This window comes from Geotrypetes seraphini, chromosome 1 (assembly GCF_902459505.1).
Source record: "Geotrypetes seraphini chromosome 1, aGeoSer1.1, whole genome shotgun sequence".
Taxonomy (NCBI): domain Eukaryota; kingdom Metazoa; phylum Chordata; class Amphibia; order Gymnophiona; family Dermophiidae; genus Geotrypetes; species Geotrypetes seraphini.
This window is the reverse complement of record NC_047084.1, coordinates 34,150,124-34,166,673: the sequence shown is the minus strand read 5'-3', so window position 1 is coordinate 34,166,673 and position 16,550 is coordinate 34,150,124. Positions and strand designations below refer to the sequence as shown.

Here is a 16,550-nt window from a genome sequence, read left to right as displayed (position 1 = left end):
AAAACAAAAATACAACAAATAGATTAATGTCACACTCTGTTTATAATTAGATATCTTCAATATCACTTTTAGGGAAGGTTTTTTGTGGTTTTTTTTAAAGAGATGTTTCTATGTATATAAAACTAGAGGTTTCGTTTTCATTGCTTATAAATAAGAGACTGTACTTCTGGAACAATTTTAGACTTACACGGAGATAGTGGTGTACTTTCTTAAATGGTGAGTTTGTTCTCTTTGAATCATATTTGTCTCTGAATCACATGCTTTATGATCTTACAGAGATGAAATTTTTTTGATATACTGAATACTGTGTTATAACATTGCAGGGAAACTTTCCTTGAAACAGCTTATAATGCGAAACGCTGAATTCACGTCGGAGCCCCATTCAGTGTATCTACATAAGATAAGTTTTTCATTAACTTAAATTATATATTTATTTAAATTATATCTAAAGGCTAAGAAAATTATTCTAAAGGCCAATGAGGAGGCTGGCTACTTTCAGGCTCGAATGTCACATGAAATATGATGCCCGAGTGTAGCTGCTGAGGCTATATGATGTTTGCTGAAGAAACTTTGATGAGCTGAATGAATATTTATAAAATTCCTGTAAGCAACAAGTGATATTGAAGATATCTAATTATAAACAGAGTGTGGCATTAACCTATTTGTTATATATTGCCTTCACTCACAAAATTGAATAGATTGAAGCAATTTATTTTGATGATTTTTGATAAAACAAAAATGCAACATGTTTTTCTAAGCAGAGGGGTTTTTTTTCCTAAAATTGTTCCAGAAGTACAGTCTCTTATTTATAAGCAATGAAAACGAAACCTCTAGTTTTATATATATAGAAACATCTCTTTAAAAAAAAAAAAAAAAAAACCTTCCCTAAAACCCTTGGTTCACTATGGCTGGAATGAAAATTATGCACTTGTAAACATAGTTTTAAAAGATTTGCACCATTTAAACAGGAAGAGCTCATGCCACTAATTTCTTTTTGTTATGACACAGTATAGTTAAGATTGTACAACTAGAAGAAAGTGATGTTATCTGAAGATGACCACTTGGTGAAAACATTCTCAGAGATTCATGTTAATAATCTGTAGTAAGTGGCACACCATTTTGAGGTTCTCTGAAAGGATGGCACTAATAGTGCAGAAGCAGTTAAAGAGTTATTCCAGCTACAATAATAAAGACTGGGCCAAAGGGAGAAGTGTATGTGGCATGACAGTAGAGCAGCAGACCATATAATCTGGCTCTGAGTCTGAGCAGGATGGAAGGGTTCAAATGATAGGACATACAGTAGTGGTCAGTGAAGATCCACACAGACAGTGTCTGTCAATGAAGGTATTAAATCAGCTATGTGCAGATTTATGATAAAATACAGGGGACTGAGAGATGAGCAGCAGGGGGCAGCTCTGCAGGTCCTGAAACAACAGACAATGGTTGTTTAAAAAAAAAAAAAAAAATGCTGGAAGAGCCGTTTAAAAAAACAGGATTTAGAAAATAGTTCCAGAAGGTGACACATCAGAGTAAGAGGATTCCAGAGAAGAAAGCTTTCAAAATTGTATGGCAACACAGCAGCTCTATACAACCATTCTGAACCAGGATGAGAAAGAGAATTCAGAGACCATAGTGCAGATTAGCAGGTCATAAGAAACCTGGGCCCCTGACTAGTGCTGCCCGATTCAGGGAAAAATTTTCAATTTAATTTGGCCTATTGAATCGATTTCCCGCCCAATCAGGCGTTTTTTGTTGTTTTTTGTTGTTTTTTTCCAAATATTTTGGCGGGTTTATTTTGTAGCTTCTTCGCCCACCCACTTTTGCCCGTTCCAACCCTACCTCAGTGCTGTGGTGTAAACAAAACAAAGTATTTTTTTCTCTCTGTTAGGTCCTAGCTCACACTCGCTAACACCAGCTATGGCAGGATACACATTTCAAATCTGACATATTGTAATCACAAAATAGGAAATACTTTTTTTTTAACCTTTAGTTTTCTGGTCATTTTATTATTGAAATTATTGTAATTATTGTAATGAATAGACACCATTTTCTAGTGAAAGTATATTTGCAAATGGGGGTAGGAGGGTGGGTTATAGTTTACTGTGGGTTTAATCAAAAGAAAAAGAATATTTATATTGTATATTTTTGATTAAATGTTAAAAGAAAGGAGGGGTGGGAAGGGAATAAATTTATATATTTGATGTTACATTAGAAAGAAATTCAAGTGATGTTTTAATTATTTGTACACTTGTAAGATTCAAAAAGAATAAAGAATTAAAAAGAAAAAAAAAGAAATTATGTTGGTCCCAGGCTCTAGTTTTTGTTTGTCTTCTGTTAACTTGCAGGGTCTCCCCTGCCCTTTTGACATTTTCTCCTTGCTCACCATTCATCTTCCTTCTCTGTACCTTCCCTTCCACTACCATATCCATTTCTGTTTCTTTCCAATGTCTACCACCTCTCTCCCTCTCCCCTCCATGGGTGTCTCTCTCTCTCCCTCCTTTGTGGTCTGTTCCCCCCCCACCCCCCGGTCAGGTCTCTCTCTCTCCTTCCTTTCTAATTCACTCACTATCCCCTGCAGTCCAGTCTTTTCTCTATTACCTTCCCTCCCCTAGCTGTTGGTCTCTCTCTCCTTATTCCCTACCCTGTGGCCCCTTTCCGCACTCCTACCTTCCTATCCGGCAGTGCTTTGTCTTACATGCTAGCACGACCGGCTGGCTCGCTGGCTGATTCGTCTCCTCTCTATGGCAATCTGCTATAGAGAGGAGACTCAAACTGGCCAGCCAACCAGCCAGCAGTGCTAGTGTGTAAGGCAAAGCAGTGCCGGCTGGGAAGGTAGGAATGCGGAAGGGGGACTGCGAGGGAAGGAATTAGGAGAAATCGAAGGACACTATTTGGCATGGCTATTTGACATGGCCTCCGTGTCCCCCTGCTCCGATGACTATACCTGCAGCTGCCAGACCCCTGCTGCTGTGCATGTGTGGTTCTACCCGGCCCTGATAGCTGTTCTTTGTGGTGCAGCTCATAGCCACCCACCTCAGACTGGATTAGCTGCAGGAGCCTGCTCCCATGGCTTTGTAGCAGGAGGAAGTTCTGCTCTTACAGCTGCCTCCTCTGACTGCACCATCATTATGATCATGGTCTTGTTGCTGCTGCGGGAAAGAAGGAGCTGAGATCTGATCACTGAATCAGTAAGGCCAATTAAAAAAAAAAACCTTGAATTGATTCAAATCAATTTAGCCAGAGTGAATCAGCGAATCGATTCAAATCACAAATCAGCCAGCTCTACCCCTGACAGGATACAAGGCTGAGAGACATTACCACCTATGTGCAAAAACATGATAAGTTTACTTCAGGGACACACAGATTTTCTTACTGGGATATTCTTTATAGGGCTGGAGTCCAGCACAGAAAGGATTTAAGGACTCTCTGAAAAGCTTACCTTATGTTTTAGTTATTTATATGTATATACTTTTATTATTTATATGTTTGTAATAAATTGATTGTTTCTGCGGCTGATGTGTGGTGTCCTGATTGTGTTGCAAGCTCCACTGTATGGATAGTTTAAACGACCAAAGCAAGCAAAAAATACTTTCAACTTGCAAATTGAAGATCATGCTGTCCAGAATCTGTATCTACAAAGAATGGCAATAATTAGATGTCAAATGACATCCACTCTGAAATGAAAATGGGAAACCAAGAAGCTGTAGCTGGAAGTTTAAGGTAAGTGGACTTAAAGGTTCTTGCCCAAATGGGTTGTGTGAAGAACTACTTTTGTGAGGTGCAATAAACATTGTGGCCGGGCCAGTTTCCAAGTATGAGGGAAAGCCCGGCTCGGACCACAAGTAAGAATTTTGTACGCCTTTTATATGGTTAAGTGAAGGAAAACCCGGATACCGGATTTCTGGAAAACAGCATCAAGTTTATTAGTGTCCCAAATAAAAATAAGGAAAAAAAACATTCAAACTTGGCTTCTTAGATGCGTCCAGGCATTTCCCATACTCTCATACAGTTCAGTCCAGGAGAGTCATATGGGGCTTAACTTAGGGACTGGATAGCCCATTTTCACCACAATAATCAAAATTCCAAAACTCAAAATTGCCCCAGTAGTTCAGTACCTTCACTGTCCCATATCCCCTTTAGGGTTTATCAGTTTCTCCTGACCACAGTTCCTTGCTTTACAGCTGAGCACGCCTCATGCCAGCCTTTTCACATCTCAGCTCTTTTCATTGTCACACATCCAAACAAGGTAAACTTTGTTTCTTGCTCTAACCCACCCAGCTCCCCAAGGAACCTTCACAGCCTTGCCTGTCAGGCTGTGCGGGCCACGTCTCCCTTTAGTTTAAGGTCTCCAGGCCCTCCCGAAGTGACCCTTATCTTGGTTATCTCCGGCTCCTAGGGAGTCTGAATAGGGGTTTATTCACACACGCTTTCTCCCTTAATTAAGCAGGGCTGCCTCAGCCCTGCCTGCAGTCATGCACTGGCTTAAGTTCAAAAGGGAAACAGAAAACTTTCTTTATGAAACCAACTGGGACTCTCACACACTATACCCTCCCAGGTCCATATCTTCCCCACATATACTCTCCCCAGGGTCACTATACATTTCCCATTCACCCTCTTGGGAACCCTGGCTTTCCATTTCTATATCCATTCCCCGCTTTACATCCCATCCCCCTCCCTGCAGGTCTGCCAAATCTCCTGCAGCATTTCCATGGGGGTAAACTTCCAGCCCTTCTCCCTGGGGTTTAAGCTGCCAGTCACTGTACCTCCCGAGTGTTGTCCTGCCTATCCTTATGAGCTGGCTTCCTGCACCACGGTCCTGCTGGGGCTTAGGTAACTTGTGAGAGCTGGCAACTCCATGATTCGTTTGGCTTCTGTAATCAGGGCCAGCTGTGTCCTCCCCTTTCCACTCTAACTGACTTTGCCTTTGAGGCTTCTGTGCTTGCAAACTCCGGGGTCTGACTCCACCCCTTTGCAAATTGGTGTCAGGTTTCTCTCTGACTTGGGGAAAGGAGTGATAGGGGAAATTATTGGTTTTTAGAGCCCTCCCTATCTGGCTCTTGGGCTGTGCTGGGACCTGCCTTTTCTTGCACTGTCCTGGCTCCAGGCCGGGTTTTACAGAGCCCTGTGCTGCATGCTGGGGAGTTTTAGCAGTAGTTTTCACTGTGACAGGAGCTTCCCTGTCACAACATGCAATAAACAGACCAAGCCAGGCCAAAATTTCTTAATGTCTAAATAAAAGACAATCATTTTTATATCAGATTTTCTACACAGCTGTGCTGTTAATCTTGTGTTTTTTAAAAAGACAATTTTTAATACTACATTACTAATCAGACATTAATAGACAAAAATATGTTAAGAAGGTTTAGACAATAGTCTTCAAATTATTGATACTCAGATTGCTTCAATGGCATGTTACAAAGTTAATAATATATAACCTGTGAATCACGGCTTTCACAGAAGAGAAAAATCTAAATATAAGAACTACTTTTGTTAAAAATTTGACTTTTGTGACTCATCAAGTTTTTGTGAAATGCCCTTCAAATGCTCCACTTCACACAAATAAAAAATTGTGAGGAAAGCAAAGCAAGTAGGTGTGAAAATGGAAGGGGCTGTCAGTGGACTTCTCAGATTACCTTGCAGAAAAAGAGAAAGATGTGAGGTGTAAGGTAATGAGGAAAGAAAAATTTAAATACAGATGGCTATTTCCTTTTAGGATTGCAGTGACTGTCAGTGGACATGCCAAGAGGGTTAAGATGGTAGAGGAAAAAAAAGAAAATCTTATAGACAGAAGGAATCAAGGACTAACCAAGGGCCAAATATCAAAAAGAGGCAGAGTAGGCAGAGGCAGAGGCAGAGTAGGCAGACTATGGTACAGGTACATTGACAGAGGATTCGTAAACATCAGAAGAAACTCTCTAATGGACTGAATAAAATGGGAGTGGAGAAATGTCTGCACAGAAAAGAACACTGAGAGAATCCAAGGAAGGAAAATTATACTATGGGGTTATTAAATAGGTGGAGAAAATGTGTGTTTGTGGGGGGGGGGGGGGGGCGCTACGGGGGCTAAAACAAGGCTGAAATGAAGAGAGTTCTGTTCTGAGCTTGGGAACGGAGAGGTAGGGTCTAGGATGTTAAGTGGATAAGGAAAATATGGGTTTATTACATTACATTAGAGATTTCTATTCCGCCATTACCTTGCAGTTCAAGGTGGATTACAAAAGAGTTATAAAAAGGTGGGTTACAATATTGGATCATTGGTAAGTTCAAGAAAAGTTGAGGAGGCGGATTACAAAAAGAGATATACATAGTGGGATACAGTAAATTATTGGTGAATTCAAAAGCAATTGAGAAGAACTGGTAGTATCTGTGGGGCGGAGCGGGGTGAGGGTACGAGGATTGACAGTAATTGATATGTTAAGAGTGATTCAGTGATTTCTTGAAGAGAATTGTTTTTATTTCTTTTCTGAAAATCTTGTATTCGGGGGTGGTTATCAGTAGGTTGGAGATTTAGTTATCCAGTTTTGCTGCTTGTGTTGCCAGTAGTCCGTCATACAGTTTTTTCCGTTTGACTTCTTTGGCGAGAGAGATAAGAAAGTCCTGAAAATGGGGGGTAGGGGTGGAATGGGGGATTAAAAAAGTGGACGACTGGTTTCTCCTCCTGCAGCATACTCTTTTAAAGGTGGAGCTAAATCAGATGTATGGCAGATTTGAGGAGTTAGGGGTAAGGAAGCTGTGCAAAGTATTTCTGGAGTGGGGTCTTGAAATTTAAATGGGCTCAATAATCTCATTCAGAGAAATGCAAAATGCAGTCTTAAAAGTTGATGGAAAAGCAAAAATGGGAAGCGGCGATGGTGCAATAAATTCATCTTTTGCCTAAGGAATAAACATTGCTACACTTGAGGACTTATTTGTAAGTATACTGTAGCTCTAATAGGAGAGGCTTCAAGGGTGATAGAAGTGGCTATACTACTGAGGAGAAACTTTTGAGATTCAAATTGAAGGGGTTGTCCTAGATGGTATAGGAAGGTGGGTGGTGGTATGTCAGGTATGTTTAGGGGAGAAAAGTTACTTTTGTAAGTGTGTATGCCTTAAACACAGGACATAAACAAACAAAAAGTCACTCCATATGTATTGAATCAGAAAAAAAATCTAAAAATGTTATTCTTTACTGTTTTTAGGAACTGTGCTCAGAGACATGAAGGCTATAAAACCGCCTCACCACCCAATCATTGCATAGTTCAATACAGTGTCAGAAGAATTGTATATATCTCTCGTTGATTACGCAAAACCAAACAGGTTATAGCTTTATCATTTTGGGTATGAAACTCTAAAAAGAATAAAACTTAGCTTTAGAGAATCGCTGGTTCCAGCGGCATATGGAGGTACAAATTTTTGCAGTTAGCACCAGAGTTCTAACAATATATGAGACTTCATTGCCCACTTTTTTGGAAGGGTTCAGCAGTGGCTTTTCGGTTCCCTGACGCAGTATTTTCCAACTTAGGAATCAAGGAAACTCTTATATCTTGGCATCCCAAGACCTCTAAATTTTCTTCACACTTCTACCTCTAACCCTCTGTTGTAGTTCCTTCCTATTTCTCCAACTGTAAACCACGTCGAGCTCTACGAACGTGGAGATGATGCGGTATACAAACCTAAGGATTAGATTAGATTAGACTAGACACTGTATTGAACTATGCAATGATTGGGTGGTGAGGCAGTTTTATAGCCTTCATGTCTCTGAGCACAGTTCCTAAAAACAGTAAAGAACATTTTTAGATTTTTTTTCTGATTCAATATATATGGAGTGACTTTTTGTTTGTTTATGTTCTCTTTTGTCACTCAACAGCTTAGTACTGTGTGAGTTATATTGCCTCTCTTTTTGGTTTTTTGACTGAGTCTTAAACACAGGACAATCAGATTTTTAGACAGTTGGGACAGAAGCCATTGGATTTTGGACAGGGAAAAATAATATTGGAAGGGAACTTTAATATAACTTTGGATCTTGATTCGAATCATTCTTTTTTTTTATAAATCTTTATTCATTTTTAATTCTTACATCAAGTGAATTATAAATAAAACAATTTTCTCAAATCACTTGTAATTACAATCATATATTCTTATAAAATAAAAATAAATACCCCCCTCTTTATCAATATTCCCATGATCATATGATACATATTCCCCATCCCAACCCAAATATAAACTAACCATGTGCTTAAGATATCTGATCATTAGAGTAAATAGTTAGTAAATGTTAGATTTGAATCATTCTAAAGGGGGAGTTGTGCAAAGCATAGAAGTTATGTTAAAGCTGCTGAAGATGATATACAGAAACAAATATGTGGGATACTTTTTTCTTTCTGTGATGCATGGTGTATTTAGAGTAGTCTCTCAGTTAACCCTTTCAGGACCATAAGGATCGTAGGCCAATTTTTGTGGTTTTGACGACATTTTTATGGTAAAAAGGGCTTGCAGATGCCAAAAAATTGATTCGGAGACGATAGCTGTTATAGTTTACGAGTTATAGCCTGGGACATATATATCCCTATGGTCGGCTAAGCACACAGGTTGTATATAAGAGACGTGTATGCATATCCAATATATAACACAGCATAAGTTTCATCCTGAATTTATTATTGCACGATCTGTATATGAGTATGACCAAACCACAAAATCAGGTAACTTACAAGCACCGAGGTCATCTTTATTTGACCCGCAATAACCGCTATGTGTGATATTTCTCAAAACAGTTGCGTGATGATGTGTAGCACAAGTGAACCTGACAAATTTCACAAATATTATCAGTCCGATTTTCAATTTTGTCCTTTGCACATTGAGCACACCTTTTCCGCTTTCCCATTTTCGCCAACTTGTGTTCAGGCATAGGGGATGGTATACTGTTCTTGCTGCTTCGAACAGGTCCTGCTGGAAGACTTCTCTTCCTGTTTGTATAATTTCCAATGAGGAACCTTGCAATCAGTTGCCTTTACTGAAGAGGGGTCATGGCCTTACATTGAGGATTCATGTTCAGGTTCAGTTGAGTAAATATACAATGAGCATTGTTGACAGCTATATCAATCAAATCGAAAAATATGCGCAAATAGTATTTGATCTTCGACTTCCTGTCAACTTCATATGTTATCTTCTTTTGATCCATGAGATCGACGCCGCACATGAAGTTGTTGTAGGCAACTATTATTTCAGGACAAGGAATTTGGATCTTTTCTGCACTTTTTTGTTGCCTCCTGGACACTGAGACCGAGTTGGTGGAATGCAGAAAATTAGACAACATCACAACAGATCGGTTGTCCATCCATTTTACACAGGTTATGCCATTTGCTGAAAGCATTTGGCTTTCTCCACGTTTCAGCTTTTTGTCCTGCTTGAGATTCTTTGGCATATGCTTTCTGTCTGCCCGAGCCGTTCCACACAAATATATTTCCTGTTGTTGTGTTTTCAGCTGAAGAATTGGGGAATTGAAGAAATTGTCTATGTAAATCTCACAGCATAAGTGCTCGAGTGATTTCGTTAGCATGAGGACCACGCCCTCTCCAAGTCCATGTTCTGTGTCAGTTTTCTTGCCTGTGTACAAGTCGAATTGGTACAAATAGCCAGTCTTTGAGTCACACCTGCACCACATCTTGAAACCCCACTTTATAGGTTTATTTTTTATGTATTGCTTCATGATGCTATGTCCTTTGAATCGTATCATGTGTTCATCTACTGACTGTTGTTGGCTTGGGTTCCGTGCATTCTGGAAGCATCGATTGAAGTGATCCATTACAGGCCGAACTTTGAAAGCTCTATCAAAATCGGGATGGCTTTTCGGAAGCATCTCTTCATTATTTGAAAAATGTAAGGCAGACCTGATCACTTCAAACCGTTGTCGAGGCATTACTTTAGCAATGTATGGCACTTGTAGGTCAGGGTCAGTAGACCAGTAGTCTCTCAGACTAGGAAGCACATGGTAACCCATCACTAAATTCATTCCCAAGAACGCACGGATTTCTTGGGCATCGGTTTGGAAAGGAACCCCCTTCTGCTTCATGTATAAATTACTTTGTTCAACAATATGAGCTACCAGATCATTGAAACCGCAAGTTTTCTCAAATACCTCGTAGGCATTAGGTTCCACACTGCAATCGACATCTATGTTCACATTTCCATATTCATTCTCAATGGTGTTCTTTTGAAAATTTGCTTTCCGAGGCTTCCAGATGAAATTGATGTCTTCTTTCTGGCCTGCTTTTGCACGACGTTGTTTTCGTGGAGCTTCGGGTAAGTCATTAGTTGCTGCTACAGGGCGCTCAATAACAATTTCTTTGCCTACCTTCTCAACATCCTCGTCAAGAAAGCCTCTATTTTCTTCATCAAGTGGAAGATTGTCTTCATCATCACTGTTATCTGCCAGCAATATCTGCTCAATGGCATCCTCAGTTATTTCGAAGAAGCGTTCTGCTAAAGGCATCCTTATTCTATCGGGTGCAACTGCAACAAAATATTTGATGAGCATACAAGTACTCGAGAAAGGATCCAAAATGCGTTCTACAGTTATTGGACAGGTCGGCCAACTTACCTCAGAGCTCTCGGCACCAGGTAACACAAAACAAAAAGAATCACGACACGTGCACATCAACCTCAGAATTCTACTACCGACCATAGGGACATATGTGTCCCATGACGAAATAAGGCGACATCTTGAGAACGAGAGATCAGATGTGGCGTAAAACGCCATCAGAACGCTATAGTAGCGACATAGGAAGGCAAAACCAAAGACAAAATGTTTTTGTGAAATATCATTATTTTTATTTAAAAAATCAAACTTCTGGCTTATGGACAGTGTGGCAAGTGAATCTTCTCGTCAATCTGGCAACGACGCTAATGAATGAATGTCGGAACCAGTTTGTTTACATAAAGGCAGTATCATATGGAATCCGTACATATCAAATTTAGAACTGTAGACTATCCCAATTAAAATTTATAGGATTTTAAAGTTATGGGACAAATATGTCCCTTGGTCGTGAAAGGGTTAACCAGCACTCTCAACCAACCAGAAAAAAAATTGTCTCACACGCTCCTCAGACATCATCCAAAGTTGTGCTCTTGACCCAACATCCCTTCTCCCTCCCTCCAGCCCCTGAGGCATCAGTAGCAGAGGAAAGGCCTTGCCAGGGCTGGCCAGAAGTGCCTGTTTATCTGTGCTTCCTTTGTTCACTGGCTGCCTCTACTGCTTCAGATGAGTGATGGAGGGAATGGGGTTGTCAGGACCGGCTCTGCTGCTTCAGGAATAGAGGAAGGGAAGGAGGAGGTTGGCAGGACGAGCTCTGCTGCTTCGGTTAAGGGAGGGAGGTAGAAAGTGACCCAGAAAGAAAGGAAGAACATATACTGGACCTACAAGTGGGGGTGGAGGGATGAGAGTGAGGTAGGAAAGGAGACAAATCTATTTTTACAGTAACTCTAAAGCAACCTGAAACTACAGTTATTCAGCATCCATCAATCCCCATGGGTCTACTGTACAAGGATTGATTGTATTTTGTGAGTACTGTTTTGGTGGGTGAAAGAGGTGGGGATAAGAATTTGAGATCATGTCCCAATTTGGGTCTCTTTGCAGGAATTTGAGGAGCTGAAAGGCATGAGAGTTCAACAGTTGAATAAGTTACATCTGAGGCACTCTGAGGTAACAAATAAGGAAATGCTTTGGAGAGTTATCTTCAATTTAATGAAATAGGCGTGGCTTTAGATATTTTCTGGGATGCCTTGAAAGTGGTAAAAAGAGGGTGTTTGGTAAAACAGGGAGGTATATTCCCAGTAGCAGAAACAGAGAAAGGCAACATACTGGCAAGAATGGAAAGTTCTCATAAGGTGAAACCTAAGAGAGATATAGAGGCCTTTGGAGTGAGTGAGGAGGTGGTTTCAGGATCTACAGGTAGAAGAGCTTGAAGCAAAACTTTATGATAAAGGAAATAAGCCAAATAAGCTGTTAGCAAGGCAAATGAACAGGGCTTTGACCATTAATATACAGAAAAGGGAAAAAGTAGTAACTATGGCATATTCAGATAGAGGAATAGCTCAATTTATTCATATTTATTCCTAATTATATGCTAGCAGAGGACAGTTATCTATGGAGAAAATAAAGGAGTACCTAAAGGAATTACCATTAAGGGGTTTATCCCTTGAGGCCCAGGAGGCTAGAAATGCAGTGAGTAGTTCATAAGTTACTGGTGGACAAGACACCAGTATTAGAAGGGATAAAAGAAGGCTTTTATAAAAAGTTTTCTAGAGAGATGGTAGGAGGTGTTAACTAAGGTTGTTCATTGGGCTCCTGCAAGATAGGATGTTGGCCTCCGTGATAAGATGCACTTAATAGTTTTACCAAAAGAGGGAAGCAAGTGTCTGCATGGATCTATTAAACGTGGATGTGAAAATCTTTGCCAAAGATTGGCCAGAGATACTGGGTTTGATTCATACGGCCTGATCTGGGTTTCTTCCCAAAGACCATCAAGGAGCAGCTTGTGAGCAGGGTATTTGCCCAGAGTAAGCAGGAAGCCAGGGTGCTATAATAGGGGCACATATGAAGAAGGTTTTCTCAAATACGTGCATTACAACATTAAAATGTATCAAAACTTACTAAGATCTCTCATGACAAACACAATTGCAGTGTGAAAAAGGCAGGTATTTCAATCATTTTGAATTCCAATCTCATATGAAGGAATGATAATCAAAACACTCTTATATTTAACATAGGACCAATTTAAGCCTTTTGAGTTGTCTGTACAAAGCTGCATACCAAGTGTTTATTTAGTGGAAAATAATTGGCCTGTCTGATTATTTAATTCAGCCTTTCTGATTAATACTCCATTGCCACAGGAACATTAGATGGTGAGCCCACCGGGACAGATGGGGAGAAATACTTGAGTACCTGAATGTAAACTGCTTAGGTTATAAGCAGGTGTCATACTAAATACTAAAATACAGAAATGCATTAATCATGTAAAAGTTTTAAAAGTCTCATAAGAATTCATGTTTTAATCACTCTATGACAATTTTAAAACACACACTTACTGGGTAAACTTTTTGAAGTGAAGGAAGGATGGGTTCAGGAAGGGCTACAAAAAAAATTGTAAAACTGCTGTAGTTAGTATTTATGCAAAGTCATTTTCACCCAAGCTATAAACATGAAGTTGTCTTAAAAACATATTTTCTTCACTGTAAATTTCAAGTACATATTCTGTTCAAGTTAAAATTTCATATAACACTGGACTAAATCTAGAAATGTAAGTTGGCATATTTCAAAAACAGTTATGATAAACAAAACCTATACTTGAATACACCATTGATTCATACTTTAAAATAGGTTAAGCAAAAATATACATCCATTGCACCGGCTCCCTTTTTTATTATTTTATTAGTGCTTTTAACTGTACCATCTGATCTTCAACACGGGAAACAAAAACAGCTCTTTACTTCACCCCTTCCAGATCGCTCCACTCGTTAGGCACAAATAGTTTGGTTTTATCCCCGCTGTCAAAAGCTTATTATGAGTCTACTAGGCATGCAGCCTTCTTTTTCATAGCCTCAAACTTATGGAACAATCTCCCTTTATTCATTAGGGACATTTCAACCATTTCTGCATTTAAGGAAGCATTGAAGACGTATTATTTTGAAAAGGCCTTTAGCTAGAATAAATAATCCTGAACTGGATCCTGATGGGGAGGCTTTGGTGGAGCCCTATTTTGGGCATGCAGCACAAAACTTGTACATTTTTTTCTTGTTTTATTTTATGAGTCTTAGAATAATTGAGTTCTTTTCTTTCTATTTTATCTTAAGATTGTAAACTGATTTGACCATAGGAACTGCAGTATAGTAAATACTGTAAATAAATGGTTCCCCTCAATTCCCAAGACCCTTCTCACTGATTCAGCAGTCAATTTCATGCTATACAGCCAAGACCCCAATGCAGAAAACCAAAGATGTATTCCCAGCAGTAGCCTGGGTGAAGGAGCGCCCTCAGCCTTTATTATTGATGTTATCTCTCTCCCTCTAGGGCCCAAAATGCCACCACGCCCAGCTGAATCCGATGTGACCACCCTCAAGTGGAAGTCTTTGTTGGGGTGAGTCTGCAGCAGGATCCAGTTCAGAAGATGGTAACAGAGAGCCATTTGGTGGCAGCAGTAGCTGCTATTGAGGTTCCTGTGGTGGTATCTCTAGAGAGTATAAGGCATGTTCTTCAGAAACTAGACACCTCTGTTGAAATATCCAAAAAGGAGGTTTGTAATAGCCTCCCACAGCATCTGTGTCAACCGGACACATATTACAACTTTGAGAAAATGCTAGACTCATTTCTTCTCTTCGAGCTAATAGCTCAAAATGCAAAGACATTCTACCTCTTCAATCATGATCGCTGATTAGAAATATTATTGTAAACTGCAATGAATCCTGGTTGAAACTTGCAGTATAAAAGAAAATGTATGGAATGTAATGCTCTTGTATTTAAAATTGATATAGCCAACCCTTCGGCTGTTGAGAAAAGACCTTGCGCGATTGAACTGCCTATTCTCACGTTTCTGTTGGAATCCTCGTAAACTGCGCATTGTTTTTCCTATTTGGTGAGTGGCTGGACTCGGGGGGAGGGGGGCCTTGGTCTCCCTGATCTCAGCCTTTACAATAAAACCTGTTTACTACGGCATTTGAAAGATTGGTTACAAGTTGAACACCAGTAACTCCTCTGTGTTTGGAACGGGCTTTTTACGCACCTCATTCTTTGGTGAGTTTCTTGCACTTGCCTGCTCGAGAGATTCCCGCTGAGTTTCGCGCCTGCGTTCTTTTGAAATCTATGAGGGCTGTGTGGGGAAGTTTGATAGGTAAATTGGGAGGGGACCCAGGGTGACGAACCAATTGCCCCTTCGAGGGAACCTGGCCTTTCCACCGGGACACGATAACCCTGCTTTTCTTAATTGGGCTGATCGCGGAATTAGACAGCTAGAACACCTGTTGAATGAGGAAGGGGGTCTGCAACCTCTAACGGCTCTTGTGGATCACTTGGGTGGGAGCTGGGGTGATACTTTCACCTATTGCCAGGCTAAACATTATGTTCTCTCACTCCCTCCGGATCGGATTGCGCAGCCAATGGGGGAGCGCCTTAGGGTTTTCTTTACAGAGGTGGCGATTCATTCCACTTCGGTGTTGGCATTACATAGGGCCCTCTTGGAGTTTACTGAGCCCAAAGATGTGTTACGTATTCAAGGGAACTGGGGTCAAGACCTTCATATGGATCTTAGTCGGTGGGATTTGTTACGTGTCCTGCGGGGGTTCCTCGCTTGATTACGGGAGAGCTGTTTTGAGAGTGTTATGTGCGAGTGATATATAGGACCTATTACACTCAAAATTGGGGGTATTGACTCACCTCTCTGTTTGAAATGTGGCCGAGACCCCAATACCTTTGTTCATTCCTTCTGGGATTGTTGGATGGTCCAAGTATATTGGCAGTCTATAGTCCAGTACTTACGGGGCTTATTTCGGAGTCCCACTGCAAGTACCGTAGCGCAACTGGTTATAGACCTACCAGGGGCCTTCCAGGGCCTTCCTAATGGGGGGACCTCTCTGGTGTCGTAAGGTGTGTCTCGCAAATGCATTTTGCAAAGCTGGACTGCTTCTGAGCCTCCCTCTTTTTGGACCTGGAAATCTTTGGTGCATAATTTGGTCACTTGGGAGGCTCGAGAGGCGGTTGGTCACCCTCGCTGCAGACGTAGTTTTTTGCTGGTCTGGAGAGTCTATTTGGCTTCCCTCCCTCCTAATGGATGTAGTCTCCTATTGAACCGTCTCGCTTAGCTTTGTTGTTATGCACCATGCTAGCTACCAGGATCGGTCGCTGCAGGCTTCCCCTTCCTTTTTTTCCCTTTCCTTTCTTTTTCTTTTGAGGGTGGGGGACTTCTTACAGTAGTTCCATGGGCCACAAGAGATCTTAGTGATCTCTTGGTCATCTTTTGTGTGTTTATCGGGGGGGGGGGGAGTTGGGGTTTGGGGAGATGGGGGGGACTCCTGCTTATGTTTTACTGTCTATTCAAATACGTTGTATTGTTGGATTTTGTTATGTTCCTTGCTGTCTATTGCTTGGCATTCTCAATAAAAAAGATTTGAACATAAAATTGATATAGCCAAAAATTTAGATGGAACCTAAAAAACTTTTCTGAACAGTTATTTATGGATAAGGAAGATGTTAAGTCACTTCAGGAACTTTCATCCACTAGGGTTAAAGATAAACTTATTATTCAAAGGGAGATGAGCAGATTGAGAATTATAATTGGAAATTGAATCTCCTACTTCCTGAAATTTTCTAAAGCTCTGGGAATATCTCCAATGGGTATTTTTAGAAAATATTTTATGGAAGTTCTCAAGTACAGTGGAACCTTGGTTTACGAGCATAATTCGTTCCAGAAGCATGCTCGTAAACCAAAATACTCGTATATCAAAGCGAGGAACTAAGGGAAACTCACTTGATTCGTTCCCACCCACCCCATCCCCCGAGGCCAGCAGCGCTGCTCTACCCCCCA

At 40.5% G+C, this 16,550-nt stretch overlaps 1 protein-coding gene across 8 annotated transcripts in view; it reads right to left on the bottom strand.

Annotated features, from left to right (window-relative positions):
* TENT2 (terminal nucleotidyltransferase 2) overlaps positions 1–16,550 on the bottom strand; it is a 237,693-nt gene that overhangs the window by 56,651 nt on the left and 164,492 nt on the right. For 7 of the 8 annotated variants that reach the window (XM_033929678.1, XM_033929630.1, XM_033929621.1 and 4 more), the window contains one exon: positions 13,063–13,106. In XM_033929678.1, the coding sequence (XP_033785569.1) occupies positions 13,063–13,106 (44 nt within the window). Of the gene's footprint in view, positions 1–13,062; positions 13,107–16,550 lie in introns of those variants that run through there. The other variant, XR_004537976.1, reaches the window with a different exon arrangement.